Source organism: Phaseolus vulgaris, chromosome 4 (assembly GCF_000499845.2).
Source record: "Phaseolus vulgaris cultivar G19833 chromosome 4, P. vulgaris v2.0, whole genome shotgun sequence".
Taxonomy (NCBI): Eukaryota; Viridiplantae; Streptophyta; class Magnoliopsida; order Fabales; family Fabaceae; genus Phaseolus; species Phaseolus vulgaris.
In genome coordinates, this window is record NC_023756.2 from 24,695,806 (window position 1) to 24,711,917 (window position 16,112).

Genomic DNA, 16,112 nt, shown 5'->3' on the forward strand with positions numbered 1-16,112 from the left:
ACTCCGACGATCAAGTCAGCTAGCGAGAAACACCAAAGTGACTAGAGACTGTATGATTATCTCAATGACTGAAACTGTGTGGCTAAAACTGTGTTGCCCTAATTGCCTTGTGTTCTCAGCGGATGCGCCGTCAAGAACAACTAGGGACTACTGTTCTGGGTAACTTTATGAGAACTAGGCTAAAACTCATGTAACTGTGAAAGCGTACCTTACTAGAGTTCTTCATGCCCTTTATATAGGTGAAAACTAGGGTTTACTTTTGTGTTGCTGCTATTATCTAGGGTTCCTTGGAGAAGGTCCTTGCGCCGCTATCCTTAGGATCTTAGCGTATCTGGCCCATGGACTTCCCTAATCTGGAGTGCAATGAATAACCTTGCGACCACTTGGGCTCTAACTTAGGCACTGTATTTCTCGCGCCATCATACTATTTAGGTCCCCTAATTAATCATGTGTTATGAATGCAGCCTTCCTTGGAGATCTTTAATGAGCACGTGGGCATTGTCACGTGCCCTTTTGACTTGATCGCTTATTCTGTGCGGAGGGACCCACAGTGCCGCCACCCAACTTAGGGTTATCCCATCGTGTGGGCCCCCCTTTCTGTGAAATGCTTATGTTATGCGGGTTGACTCTTCGGGCGATGTCTTACTTAGGCGATGTCCGCTTAGGCGATGTCCGTTTAGGCGATGTCTTCTCTCGAATAGTGACACGTATCGGCGAGAACCGATTACGTATATTGCAGAACGCCGCTTCTACATGCGACGACTACGTTGACTTCTTGACCACCTACCCTTTCCTTGTCCACGTCCTCATACCCGATGACCCGGCCGGTACAAATAAATAAAAATATTTTATTTTATTTATTAATAATCAAATATTTTTATATTATGTTGTTATTTTAAGTATTATATCATTCAAAATATTTATTTTATTATTTTAGGTAATATTTCGAGGCTTTACACTACAAGAAAATCACTAAATAGTAGGGGTGGCAAAGAGGGCCAGCCCGCCCCGCACTTGGCTCGCAAAAATGCGGGGCGGGTTGGCCCGTCCCGCAAAGTTATTGCGAGTTAGAATTCTCGACCCGCCCCGCATAAGAGCTAGCCCGCGGTTTTTTTTTTTAAAATTAAATATTATTTTTTTTACATTTTGTTCTTAAAAACTTGTGAAATTAAACCTATATATTTGTTACTATCAAATCCAATTTTTTTTTCTTCCTTTTCAAACATAGTTAAACATCAAAAAATTAAACATTAAGATAAATATCAAATATCACTATTCTTCCACTTCCAAAACATTAAACATACCTAATTCCAAAACATTAAACATAAACATAAACATTAATTAAAAAACATTAAACATAAAGATTAATTAAAAAACATTAAACATAAACATTAATTAAAAAACATTAAACATAAACATTAATTAAAAAACATTAAACATAAACATTAATTAAAAAACATTAAACATAAACATTATTGACATTCTTCCATTTCAATAACATTGGATGTCGCCTTAGAAGAACTTTCATTCATTTTTTCATAATTATAATCTTCTCCGTCATCTACACACATTAAAATAATGACATTTTTTTTTCTTGCGGGTTAGCGGGCCAGCCCGCCCCGCCCCGCTGCTGGCCCGCGCAGGCCGCGGGTTAGCGGGTTGAAAAGGTTAGCCCGCCCCGCGTTTTTTAACTGCGGGCCGCGGGCCAGCCCGCATGGCCCGCCCCGCTTTGCCATCCCTACTAAATAGAAGTCAATTTTAGAAACAAAAAATAATTAGTTGCTATAGTGACTAAATTAGAAACTATTTTAGAGACAACAAAATTATTGATTTCTAAATTAGTTTCTATTATTGATAAATAGTTTCTAAATTGGTATCTAATTAGCTACCAAGGTTTTAACTACCAATTATTTAGATTCTAAATTTGGAAGAAAAATCTTGTATCTAATTAGATACTAATTTAGAAACTATTTATCAATAATAGAAACTAATCTAGAAACCAAAAATTTTGTTAGTATCTAAAATGGTCTTTAATTTAGTCAATATAACAACTAATTATTTTTTTTTCTAAAATTGATTTCTATTAAATGATTTTCTTGTAGTGTTGACATTAAAACATAGTAATTTTTTTTTAATTATTTTAAATATTTCTATATTTCATTGTGTATTTTAACTATGATATATTATATTTACTTTAGCATTGTACTTCAAGATATTTTACCTATTACATTAATAAATACAATGAAAGCATTATATCTATTTAAAAATATATGTTATTTTTATTTTATTTAATTTGAATAGAAATGTTGTATAAGATTAATAGTAAATATACAATATGAAAAATATATATAACAAGTGAAAGCAAAATAAATATAATTAAAATTATTTATCTATAAATAAATCTTTACAAGAATCCAAATTACTTAAAAAATTAAAATTAAAAATACCCTCAAAATATACTTATGAAGATAATAAATTAAATTTTATATTAAAATATAAATTTTAGTTTAATCATTGACTCTAAAATATTGGATTATAACCCTTAGAGGTTCCAACCAAAACAATCCATGGCAGTGTGGTAGCATATTCTTAGAAAGGGAAGTCTCTATTATCCTTGTGTTTTCTTACACCAAAATCAGACAAAATTCAGTGGTTGATGATAGCAGGCCACTGACCCTGATGAAGTAAAAACAACATTCTTGGTCAGCTTTCAGTGGTTAAGACACTTACAACTCCACTGACTTTGAGCCACTTTCTGGTGGAAACTTGGTCACACCTTATCCACACATGTTCTCTGATTCTGATAAGATACCACAAAGTACAAGCCAATAGAAGAAAAAGGGTAAAGCAGAATCAAATAAAATAAAAATCTGAGCACAGTTAGTTAGCATCAGGAGAAAGAAAAAACAAAAATAAAGAAAAAATGTCTATGGCATCCTCAATACCATGCATCAAAATCCCAACTTGTTCCTCTTCACCATCTTGCACTTCATCAACTTCATCCTATTCTTTGAGGTTCTCTTCTTCCAAGCCTCACAGTGTCACTATAAGGAACTCTCAGGCTGAAGGGCCTGTGAGAAGGCCAGTGGCACCCCAAATAAGAGAACCATCATCAAGTGTCCCTCAGCTCCAGAAGCCAACACTTCCTTCTCAGACTCCACCATCATCCCCTTCAGTGGTGCCTTCCCCACAGAAGCCAGCTACTGTTGTTGTTGGGGATGATAAGAATGTCATTACATTAGAGTTTCAGAGGCAAAAGGCTAAGGAGTTGAAGGAATATTTCAAACAGAAGAAGCTTGAAGAAGCAAATCAGGGTCCTTTCTTTGGTTTCATAGGGAAAAATGAGATTAGCAATGGAAGGTAAAAGTTCTCCGATTGCCACAGAAAAAAATTGGTTCCATTCTATATGTGGGGTTTATGTTAATTGCATTTTCTTTATCTTGGCACAATTGGTTAATTATTACCAGCTACTTCGTTGATTGCTTCCTTTTTTATTAACTTGTGTTCTTGTGTTCCTCAACTCCAAGGGGGTTTGCAAAACAAATCTTTTCTTTCTTTTTTATCTTGGCCTAATTTAATTGCCTAAAATTAGGAGTTTTGAGGATACCCAATTGGCGTAATTAAGGGTATTTATTGTTCTGCAAAAGCTTCACAGTTGTTTGCAATGGATACAGTAACACTTACATTTTCAGATGCTGAAATGTACTACTTTGTCATTACTGATTTTTTTTTAAATGGCTATTTGAAGAGTTCACAATTGGTAAGATGAAGTTATGTTGAACAACATTGTGAAAGATTCCTATCACAATTTATTGGAAACATGAAGTTTTATGAACTATAGTAGCTTCTTTGTATCAAGGTGAAAACAAATAGATGCAATTAACTTGTCTGCATTCATGATTAGTTGAAATCTCAGTAGCTTAGATTTAAAGCATCTTCTCAGCGTCTTTCATCCTATTTATTGAATACCTGTCACACTTAAATTGTATGAGCATTGTTATGCAAATTCTGCTGTATTTTGACTTACTAATCAGAAATTTCATTTGTACAGATGGGCAATGTTTGGTTTTGCTGTAGGGTTACTTACAGAGTATGCAACAGGCTCAGACTTTGTTGATCAAATAAAGATCCTTCTATCGAATTTTGGGATAGTAGATTTGGAATGAATACCTCAATATAAAAATACTGTCAATACTTTCTTGTTCATGTTCCTGGTGTAAAGTAATTTGTTTTGTAATTCATTTATACCAAACAAGCTTTCTCTTCATATTGATGAACTCTCAAGAATGTGATGTTCCTTCCTTTATCATTATATGGACTCCTTAGAGATTGAAAATTTAAAGAGCATTGCATGACATTGGAGCTATTCTCTTAAGGAATAGCTTGAAAAAGGTAGTCTGTTTTACCATCTTGAAACCTCTATTGAAAATATGTCTAAATATCAGCAGTTAGTTTGAAAGTTGGATAATTTCTAATGACTTGTCATTGTCACAACTGATATTATGGAGTTATGTACGTTGATCTTGTGAAACATTTACATTTTTTTATCAGTAAAGAATGAATAAAATTAATAAGAAGCACATAACAAGAAGAAAAATCGTCGAACTTGCGGATAGAATCGTCCTTATCAACATATCCACAGGAAACTCATGCTGAATGAAGACTCAACTAGTCGATACATACAATCAACATACAGGGAGAGTCCAGAGACATCCCTTTACCAACTACATCATGGGGTGCAACTTCCCTTCACTTGGAAAGGATTAAACATTGACCGATACGATTGGACGACGGATTTAGACGAGCATGTTGACGTCTACACTATACAAATGAGCCTTTACACATCTGATAACTTGGTGCTCCGTTGGCTTCGACCTCGAAAAAATATATTCGGGTTCTGCAATATATAACCTTGGCTTCGGCTACTGCTCGACCAAGGATGCCCACAATAATTTTCACATATGATGACTTTAAGGTCATTGACCCGACACAGGACGATCCTATGGTCATCAGCGTGGACATTGATAATTTTTCAATCATGAAACCCTTGTTGACCAAGGAAATTCAGTAGATATCCTTTACTGAAAGATGTTTTAAAAGATGAGGATCCTGAAGACTGAGAATCAACCATGTGATGACCGGATTGTTGGTTTAGCTAGAGAACGGGTAGACACTCGGGGGTATGTTTAGTGAAGGAAAACATCTTTGTCGAGCCATCAAGATAAGATATTTGATAGTTAAAGCTAATACCTCCTACAATATCTTACTAGGGAGGCCTTCTCTCAATGTCCTTCGGGAAATAGTGTCAACTCCTCACCTCACCATGAAGTTTTCGTCCGCATTCGATGATATTGTCACAATACATGTAGATTAGAAGGTGGCACAAGAATGTTTCTATCAACCATGTGATGACCGGATTGTTGGTTTAGCTAGAGAACGGGTAGACACTCGGGGGTACATAGACTTGTACACCATGTTTAGTGAAGGAAAACATCTTTGTCGAGCCATCAAGATAAGATATTTGATAGTTAAAGGAATACATGTAGAATCAACCATGTGATGACCGGATTGTTGGTTTAGCTAGAGAACAGGTAGACACTCGGGGGTACATAGACTTGTACACCATGTTTAGTGAAGGAAAACATCTTTGTCGAGCCATCAAGATAAGATATTTGATAGTTAAAGCTAATACCTCCTACAATATCTTACTAGGGAGGCCTTCTCTCAATGTCCTTCGGGCAATAGTGTCAACTCCTCACCTCACCATGAAGTTTTCGTCCGCATTCGATGATATTGTCACAATACATGTAGATCAGAAGGTGGCACAAGAATGTTTCTAGCCTAAGGGTAGAACCTACTAATAGGGAGTGCTCCCAAGAGCCTTTGAAAGAACACTCACGAGAACCTTGGAGAGAATGGTCGCGAAAGCCTAGGGCTCATAAGAAAGAGCATATGGTGCTCTCGTCAACCTAGACCCAAAAATGAATGATGTTCGGATAGAACCGGGAGAGGACCAACATTTTGTCCCATTGCAAAATGGCGAACACTCTACTAACAAGATGGCGAGCTCGAAAAGTGTGCATTATGGGTCGAAGGGGGTAAGTTCTTGGCGTTCATGCTAACACACCATGGCATTTGATGGCAGAGACCCCAACTTAGGACCAATCACCAGATCTCACAAGGAGGATAAAAGAGGATTGAGACTCTGCTGCTGATGACAGAGACACCCTTTTATATATGTTCAAAAATGCTATAACCTAGTGTAAAATTTTCTAGAGTAGAATTTATTTTTGCTTAAAAGTAGAGTAGGAATTTTAATTGTAATTTTTCTTAAGTGAATTAGGGTTAGGATTATGGATCTAAAAACCTACACAGGGTATAATTAGAACTTAATTATAGCCCACATTTACCCTAGGTTTGTCATTTAGAGTTAATTAGGTCACATGGAACACACTTGATCATGTTTGCCATGTGACTCTAATTTGATGCCTATTTCAAAACCTAATAGCATATAATGAGGTGACCATATATACTATATAATGAGGTGCTTGGTTCAAGTTTTATAAGATCAATTTTATAAGTGTTATGCTTCCAAATTGTTAGCCTAATCACTCTCTTGTCTAAACCTCTCTAGGATAGACACCTTTGGTCTTCTTCTTCATTTCTTCAAGTGATATGGCCCAACCAATCACTCTCCCTACTTTTCATACACCTACAAGGAAACCATAGTTTTGTTGAAGCTCTCTTTGATCCATTACCTCCATTAGCTTCTGCCAAGTTCCTCCAAAAATTCAAGCAAAGATGAAGGCACCTATCATTTGGTATATAGAGCTTTGGTTCTTCAAGAGCTAAGTGCCTTTTCTTTTATTTTGTGTTGTTCTTCATTTCCGTGTTTTTCATATTTTGTTCTTGATTGTCTTGTGTTTAAATTTCAATTTTCTAGTAATTTTATGATGTTTGTGCCAATTTTAATCGGTTCAATTCACTTCAATTCTTGAACCGTCCATTTCATGCTTTTATAGGTTCTAAATTGAGTTAAGCATATGTTTTTTTTCATTTTGTTTGAGTGTTCTTGCAATTTTAAGTAGTTCATTTCAATTTTATTTGAGTCATTTTGATTTTGAATTCAAGTTCACGTAATGTCTAGTCAAGTGTTTCCTACAATGTCATCAATTCCGTGTGGTGCCTATTGATTTTTATTTGGTTGCTTATTTTTAATTTGAGTCTAATTTATATTATGAATTTAAGCTTTGGTGCATTTTAATTTTTTCTAGATTTGAGTTCATATTTGTTGTTAGTTCCATACAAGTTCCATTTCACTAAATTCTATTGTGATTTTGAGTTTTTAGTTTTGTTTTTAACTCCAAATTAGGTTTCCTCTATTTTTCTAATTTTTGTGCTAACGAAAAAAGATTATTACAATTCGGTGTGTTGTTGAAAAATTATGAAATTTTGGATTTGAGTACCTTGATGTGCTAAGAAAAGTTTAAAAAAGAAGTACATCAAAAATTCAAAATAGAAAAAGAAATGGCAAATGAAAAACGGACAGAGTGTAAAAAAATATAACTTTGGAAAATTTGAATTGAGCAGCAAAATTGAAAATTTTATTGCAATTATTTGGCACATTGTTTATGTGAATTCCCAACGCCAATATTTATTCTGTTCATCATAAATTCGGCAAGTTAAGAAAATGTTTGCATAAAAAAAAGTTGTAGTGTAATTTTTGTTTTCTTCATCTATTCTAGTTCCTTTCTTTAGGATTCCATTTGCGTTTTATCCTTTCTTCTGAACTTTTAATTTTTTGCTTGTCAATTTCTTGTTTAATCTTTGAAACCATGTCTATGATAAACTCCATTTACAGTAGTCCTTATTTTTAAATTGAGATTTTGTTGCTTTTAAATTGTTTAAGCTCTCTAGTGTGGAAGTGACCTAATTGCTTTGGTTAGTTGTGGAGTTGAAAATTTTGTGTTCAAGCTAAAACACTAAAGAGGTAAAACCAAATACCTTAGGTTGAATATCCTAAAGAGACAAATCAAAGGGGCAGAAACCTCAAAAGTTATAAAATTAAAAAGCAAAAAAGGAGCAACAATTTTGGAGTGAGGAATTCAAATTTTAGTGCATAAAATTGTTAACCTAAATTTCATTGTATTTTCTTTGAGTTGTATTTGTTTAAACTTCTTTACTTAGTGGATTGAATTCAAATTATTTTTTGTCTTGGTTTTTGTTTTCATGGATTTAAAATGTCCACATTCTTTATATGGCTATTTTTAATTCATTTTCAATTTTCGCAAATGATTGGGATTCAATTCATATGATCACTTGAATTCTTTGTTTAGAACTAAATCAACTACCACTCAAACAAATTATACTTGTTTTACCACTTCACAAAACAAAATAAGAAAAATGGATTTAAAGACTCATTTAAATGGAAATGACACAAGATAGAAACCGAATAAGGAAAGAAGAAAAGGAATGGAAATGGAGCAATGGAACAAAAAAAAGAAAAGATGAGAGTTAGAGAAAGTTTATGGAGGGGGCTAATGAATCACGCCACTTGGAGGATGGGCTACTCCAAGATGAGTGGTGAAGAGTCGCCACTTGAGGTGTTCTGCACTTAAGATAAGACCCAAGAATAGGAGACTCAGCTCACTAAATACTTTGATAGAGTTTCTTTTCTATTTCAAAATTCAATGTGTAAATTACATGAGGCAAAGACACCCTTTATATAGGAGAGAATGACTTGGGTAGCAAGAGTGAGAGGGGTAGGGGCGTCATTTGTGAGAAACCTTCTAGAAGGTAAGTCAAAAAACCCTAAACTTAGGTGCACTTATCATGAAAGGTGGGCTTGGCACAAACCCGATTTGTGCTAAGTACACCCTAATTTATGCTAAGTGAATCCTACTTTAGCTTATTCTTCTATTTAGTCCCCCAAAGTGAGCCAAATTTATTTACATAAACTTGTCTTGTGAAAATAATAAAAGGAAGAACATATGATATTCTTGTTTACGTCTGGTTCTTCTTCTGTTGAGGCTCTCTTGAGGTTTGGTGGGACCTGGTCTTGTATGTTGAGATGAATGACCTAATTGTGAAGTGTTTGTTGTGTCCTTGGTCATCTACTTGTCAAGGTGGTTTGTATCAAGAATTCTTGCCCTATAAGAACTCCAATGACTTGATCCAATTTTGCATAAAAGTCGAGCAACAAATTTTGAGAAAAGGATCAAGTTGCGAGTAGAGTTCTTACTCTAACTCCTATCCTAAGAAAGAGTCTAAGAAAGAAAGGGAAGATGCTTTCTCTAAAGATAAATGTAAGATACAAACTCCTAAAAACCTAGAAAGAGGAAAATATGTGTCCACTCCACACACCTTCACTAGAGATATACAATGCTTCAAATGTCTTGGTAGATGTCATATAGCATCTCAATGTCCAAATATGAGAATTATGATCCTAAGCGAAAAAGATGAATATTGCAGCCAAGAAGATGAGTCTAGTGGGGGAGAGGAAAAAGAAAAGAGTGAGGGGGCATATCCTTGGGAGGGGGAATTATTTATGATTGGAAGAACCCTCAACAATCAACCTAGCATGAAGCATGAAACACAAAGAGAAAACATCTTTCATACAAAATGTAAAATTTTAGAAAATACTTGTTCTCTCACTGTGGATAGTGGCTCTTGTGACAATTGTTGTAGAAGTAGGTTGGTTGAAAAGCTTGATCTACAAGTTATACCCCATCCAAAAACCTTATAAATTGCAATGGCTAAATGAAGATGGGGATTTAAATGTAGATAAGCAGGTAAAAGTCAGTCTTTATGTGGGAAGACCATGGCAATTTGATAAGATTACTTCTACCCACAAGGAGAAAAAGTTTGTACTTTATCCTTTAACACATTCACAAGTGGTAGAGGACCAAGTACAAATGAAAATGAAAAGAGAAAGTGAGAAAAAAAAAATCAAAAATCAAAGGATAGTCCTTAGGGACAATGCTAAGGCATGGGAGAAGAATGCTCCTTCCCACAAAGTTATTCAAATAGAAGAAAATTGTAAAAAAAAAAATGAAGTTAAAAAAATATAGGCCTCCTTCTTTGTAAAAGAGCACTTACATGTACTGCCACACTTTCATAATCTAGTGTTCTACCTCCTAAAGTCAAAAGTCTTATAAAAGAATTTGATGATGTATTATTCCATAAGGAATGACCGGTTGGACTTCCACCTTTTAGGGGTATAAAACATCAAATTGATTTAGGTAAATATGTAGCAGTTTATTTTGAAAATATCTTAGTGTATAGTCAGAGTCTAGAGTCTCACCCAAGTCATCTTAGGGAAGTCTTGTTATTCCTTAGGAATAACAATTTGTTTTCTAATGTAGATAAAGGCATTTTCTGTGTTGATAGTGTACTATTTTTAGGTTTATAATTAACAAAAACGGGGTTCATGTTGACCCCGAGAAAACCAAAGCCATCCAAGAGTGGCCAACCCCACAGAGTGTATGAGATGTTATGAGCTTCCATGGTTTAGCCAGCTTTTATAGAAGATTTGTTCCCAACGTCTCAAGTCTAGCCTGACCACTCTATGATTTGGTGAAGAAAGATACTTCATTCTATTGGACAGAGAAACATGAGCAAGCCTTTCAAAGGTTGAAAACTCAACTCACTAATGCATTCATTCTACCTTTACCAAAATTTTCAAAACATTTTGAGCTAGAGTGTGATGCATCAGGAGTAGGCATAGGCACAATGTTATTGCAGCGTGGGCACCCAATTGCATATTTTAGTGAAAAATTACATGGTGCAGCCCTCAATTACCCCACCTATGATAAAGAGCTCTATGCACTTGTGAGGCCCTGCAGACTTGGGAACACTATTTGGTTTCAAAAGAATTTGTTATTCATATTGATCACGAGTCTTTGAAATATTTGAAGGGTCAACATAAGTTAAACAAAAGACATGCAAAATGATGAAATTTCTAAAATAATTTTCGTATGTTATCAAATACAAGAAGGGCAATACAAATATTATGGCATATGCTCTATCTCGGAGACATGTTCTCTTTTCTAAACTTGGAGCCCAAATTCTTGGATTTGAAAACATACCTGAGATTTATGAAAAGGATCCATATTTTGCACCCGCTTTTGCTAGTTGTAAGCATAAAGAACAAGGAGGGTTTTATATGTCTGAGGGTATTTATTTAAAGAAGCAAAAATTTGTATACCTCAAGGAACACATAGAAAACTCCTTGTTAAAGAGTCACATGAAGGAGGTCTCATGGGACATTTCAGAGTTGATAAAACTCTTGAGCTTTAAAAAGGAAAATTCTTTTGGTCCTATATGAGAAAAGAAGTTTAAAGACATTCTCATAGATGCATTTCATGTTTAAAAGCTAAGTCTAAGACAATGCCTCAAGGAATTTACACTCATTTACCTTTTGTTTGTGCTCCATGGGAAGACAACAACATGGATTTCATTTTAGGGCTTGCTAGGACACAAAGAGGTTTTGGTTCCATCTTTGTGGTAGTGGATAGGTTTAGCAAGATGACTCATTTTATACCCTACCATAAAGTGGATGATGCTAATAATATCTCTAAGCTCTTCTTTAGAGAAGTGCTAAGACTCCATGGTCTACCTAAAACCATAGTTTCGGATGGACAAACAGAGGTTGTACATATATCTCTATCAACTATGCTTAGGTCAATCATGAAAGGGAACCACAAATCTTGGGATAAGTATCTTCCCCATATTGAGTTTTCATATAATATAGTGGTCCATAATGTTAGAATATATGGCCTTAAATGAGAGGGGAGCTGAATTGTTTAAGAGGGCTTTTTGAAAACTGTACCGTCCCGTACCCGGGTGTTGACCAAAGTCAACGTATGGTGGTACCCCTCAGGGGGGCCCAATGGAAGAAAGTCAACAGGTTTACCGCTTAAGGCGTCGCCAAGATAAGGCGTCGCCAGGTGTAAGCGTCGCCAGGATGAGGCGTTGCCAAGATGAGGCGTCGCCGAGAGTAGGCGTAGGCTTCGCCAAGTTGAGGCGTCGCCAAGTTAAGGCATCGATGGTGTCACCCCCCGATACCCATGGGTAGGAAAGACCGTAGAGGGGGCGACACCGCGAGAGGCCTCAGTACCTCAGAACAGTTATAAAGAGAAGAGAAAAGTGGCTTCAAAGCCATAAATCTAGTACCAGTAGGGGGTAACTTGACTCGTGAAGTACCCACGCCACCACTGGGAAACCCTGGGACAGATACGACCCATGAGAGGGCCATGCCCAGGGGAGAACCACGTGCATGGTCCGAGAGAAAGGTAGATACGCTCCCAGGGCGAGTGACTAGAGGTTGGGGCGCATGAGTTGGCACCTAGGAAGTCACCCCCTTGCGTCAGATGCACTTTGAGAAAGGAGGACTTACACGATGGATTATCCCTAAGTTGGGTTACGACACTGTAAGGCTCTCCACAGAGAATAGCGATCAAGTCAGAAGAACACGTGGTATTAATCATTGCAACATCAATGATTTCCTGAAAATTCGCTAAGGTATGCATTGATTCAGTTTACGTTTCGAAAGTTTTAAAACACTTTAAATGCTTTAAATGCTTTAAACGTTTTAAACGCGTTGAACGTTTTTATATGCTTTAAATGTGCTTTAAGACGCCTTAAATGCTTTAGACGTTTAAAAGGGGCTTTAGACGTTTGAGACGGAGCACAAGTTTCAGTTTTACACACACAAACCCTAGTTGTTTTGCTCGTGCACCCACTGTGTTGAACCAAGTGGTGTTCAAGCTTTGAAGAATCCAAATCCTTTGAAGGATGTTGAAGCCTCTACTGTGCTTGATGTTGCTGTGTTGGTTTAGCTTAGTTCTGGGGAAGTTTGTATGTTGTAATCCACCCTTTGATTAAATTTAAAGCATAAGCATTTCCATCTTTGTGAAAGTAAAATGTTTTCAAACTAAGTTAAAACAACCGATTGTTTTGTCGAAACAACCGATTGTTTGTACTTAGGTGTTTTGAGAAAAAGATTGAAAACTGTTTTTAAAATGGTTGAACTGTTAAGTACCAAAACAACCGATTGTTTGTTTTGGGACAATAACAGAAAAACTATTTTCTGTTTAACTGAGCTTTAAATGATTTAACTGCTTACGCTCCAGTCATTAAATGCTTTGACCAATCTTTTAATGCAATTTAAGAGTTTGTTAAGATTTGATAACAAACTACATCTTTGAATAAATTCAGAAAAACAGATTTGACAATCAATCTTTGACAAGTTTTCACTAAGAGTTTTTGAGTTTTTCAAAGAGCTGAGATTGCTGAGAGTGTGTGATTGATCAAAGTTGTGGAATAGGATTCTGCTTGTATTGATTTTAGATTATCTTCTGTAACAAGTGTAATCCTTGTACTCTTTGTAAAGACAAGTTTCGTTTCTGTGTTTGCTAAGATTGGGTGTGTGTTCTTGAGGGGATCAAGATCAGCAATCTTGGTGTAAGTGTGTTGACCAAGGAGAGTGTGTTTCTTGAGGTGTTCAAGGTCATTCTCTTGGTTGTTGTGTAAGTGATCAAGGTGTGGTTGCTTAGTGGATTTCCTCAGGGTTTCTGAGAAGACTGGATGTAGCTCTGGGTTTGGAGTGAACCAGTATAAACAACTGTGTACAATCTCTCTATCTCTAACTCTTTAAATTCAGTTTTATTTGTCATTTGCTGGTATAAAGAACCGATTGTTTTTGTGAAACAACCGATTGTTTTTCTGGTACTGCATCTTTTGCTTGATGTTTTGGCGAACTGAATTTCTGAATCAATTGTTTCCTCCTGAGATAAATTCATTCTTGTTTACAAGTTTACGAAAATTCTCTTTAAACAATTCACCCTCCCCTCTAGTTTAAAGCCATGCATTCTAGCAATTGGCATCAAGAGCTTGGTTCTTGAAAGTTTTTCAAGTTGATCCTAAAATTCTTTTTGAATGGCTGATAGACTACCTTTTGGGGAAGGTGCTTCAATTAACAGACCACCTCTGTTTTGTGGTTTGAATTACCAGTTTTGGAAAGTAAGAATGAAAATATTTATGGAATCTCTTGACAAAGGAATTTGGGATGCAATTGAAAATGGTCCTTTTGTCCCAAAATTTGAAAAGGATGGATCTGTCATTGAGAAACCATGGTCTCAATGGACTGATGCAGAAAGCAAAAAGGCCAAATTCGATTGCATTGCCAAAAATATTATAACCTCTGCTTTAAATTCTGATGAGTTTTTCAGGGTCTCGCAATGCAAATCATAAAAAGAAATGTGGGACACTTTGGAAGTCACTCATGACGGAACAAATGAGGTGAAAAGAGCTAGAAAGCATGCTCTTATCCAAGAGTATGAGATGTTTAGAATGCTTAAAGGAGAAACAATTTCTGAGGTGCAGAAAAGATTCACGCACATCATCAATCACCTTATGAGCCTTGACAAGACCTTTGATAAAGAAAAGTTGAACATCAAGATCTTGAAATGTCTTGATAGAGCATGGCAACCAAAGGTAACTGCTATTTCCGAATCTAAAGATCTAACATCATTAAGTGTTGCTTCTTTGTTTGGAAAGCTTAAATGTTCAAGAGAATGAAGATAAGCACACAAGGAGCATAGCCTTAAAAGCATCCAAGCGCAAGGGAAAGCAAGATTCCAGTGATGAGGAAAACCTTAGCTTGCTGTCAAGAAAATTCAGCAAATTTCTAAAGAGAAACCGCAACAAAGACAACAACAAAGATAGGTATGGAAACAAGAAATCCAATGATTTCAATTCAACTAACTATACTTGTTTTGGTTGTGGTGAGCAAGGTCATATAAAGGCAGATTGTCAAAACAAGAGCAAAGAGAAAAAGTCTAGCTACAAGGAGAAGAAAGACAAGACAAAAAGAGCCTACATAGCTTGGGATGAAAATGAGGTGTCATCATCAAGTGAAGATGAGAAAGCAAACATATGCTTGGTAGCTGAAAATGATGATGAATCTTGCAGCTCAAGTGAGGTAAGTTCATGTGCTTCCTTAAATGAACAAAATTACAGTGAATTACTTGAAGCTTTTCAAGAAACACAAGATGAAGCTAATAGATTGGTTTTTTCAAACAACCGATTGAAAGATCTTAACAGTTGGCTTGAAAAGAGAGTTAAATCACTTGAAGAGGATCTGGAAAAAGCAAAAAGTGTTTTTGAAAAATTGGAAAACCATTTCAAAAAATGCTTCTTGCAAGTGTGATACTCTCATTTGCGAAAATTGTGAAAATCTTGAGAAAAAGGTTGACTATCTTGTTGAAACTGTGGACAAGCTTTCGAAGGGGAAATCTAACTTTGAGAATGTCTTGGCATCTCAAAGCTGTGTTTTTGGAAAGGCTGGTTTAGGCTTTAATCCGCAAAACAAGCAAGATAAGTTTTCAAAAAGTTTTTCAAGAAAATCAGAAAAACAACCGATTGTTAAGATGAAACAACCAGTTGTTACATGCTTTTACTGCATGAAGAATGGCCACTCTGTTAGGTTCTGTAAAATAAGGAAATATTCTGTTCCAAGAGGTTTTATGAAATGGATTCCTAAGGGATGTGAAGTCTCTAACTGCAAAGAAAAGTCAAACGGACCCAAATTTGTAAGGGGACCAAATCTTGCTGCTTAAAATCTTTTATGCAGGAAATCTAAAGAAAAATGAGGGACTGAGTCATCTGATCAAGTTCTTGAAGAAAAAGACAGTCATTGAAGCTGAATCAATGCTATGCAAAGGACCTCAATAGTGAAAAAGAGGCTTCTTGATCATAAAGCACATGGCTCATTGAAGAATTAAAATGAGGATAAGACTTTCCTTTATTTGTTTTTAATTTCTTTTCATTTTTATGGTTAAACAATCTTTTTATATTGATCAATGTCATCTGCTTTGAAATCCTTTTGCTCATGGTTAAAATTCAAAAACACTTTTTAACTGTTGCAGAAAAACAACCGATTGTTTCTTCGAAACAACCGATTGTTTCTTCGAAACAACCGATTGTTTCTTCGAAACAACCGATTGTTTTGGGTCTGACAGCATTATGAAGAAATTGTTTTAATTGCTATTTTAAAGTTCTTTCCGTTGCAGATCAATTCAAAGAGAGAATCTTGGTTAAAGAATCTGTGT

At 35.7% G+C, this 16,112-nt stretch overlaps 1 protein-coding gene across 1 annotated transcript; it reads left to right on the forward strand.

Annotated features, from left to right (window-relative positions):
- Positions 1-2,833: 2,833 nt before the first annotated feature.
- Positions 2,834-4,309, forward strand: LOC137837477 (light-harvesting complex-like protein OHP2, chloroplastic). Its single transcript, XM_068646476.1, has 2 exons — positions 2,834-3,360; positions 4,052-4,309. Exons 1-2 carry the CDS (start codon positions 2,924-2,926, stop codon positions 4,164-4,166), a joined length of 552 nt encoding a protein of 183 aa, XP_068502577.1. The 5' UTR covers positions 2,834-2,923; the 3' UTR covers positions 4,167-4,309.
- The last annotated feature ends 11,803 nt before the right edge of the window (positions 4,310-16,112 follow it).

Bases quoted from the DNA above. Each gene is read 5' to 3' on its own strand.
- LOC137837477 (XM_068646476.1), top strand. From the start codon at position 2,924: ATGTCTATGGCATCCTCAATACCATGCATCAAAATCCCAACTTGTTCC. The intron at 3,361-4,051 runs GTAAAAGTTCTC...TCATTTGTACAG, and splicing joins AATGAGATTAGCAATGGAAG to ATGGGCAATGTTTGGTTTTG.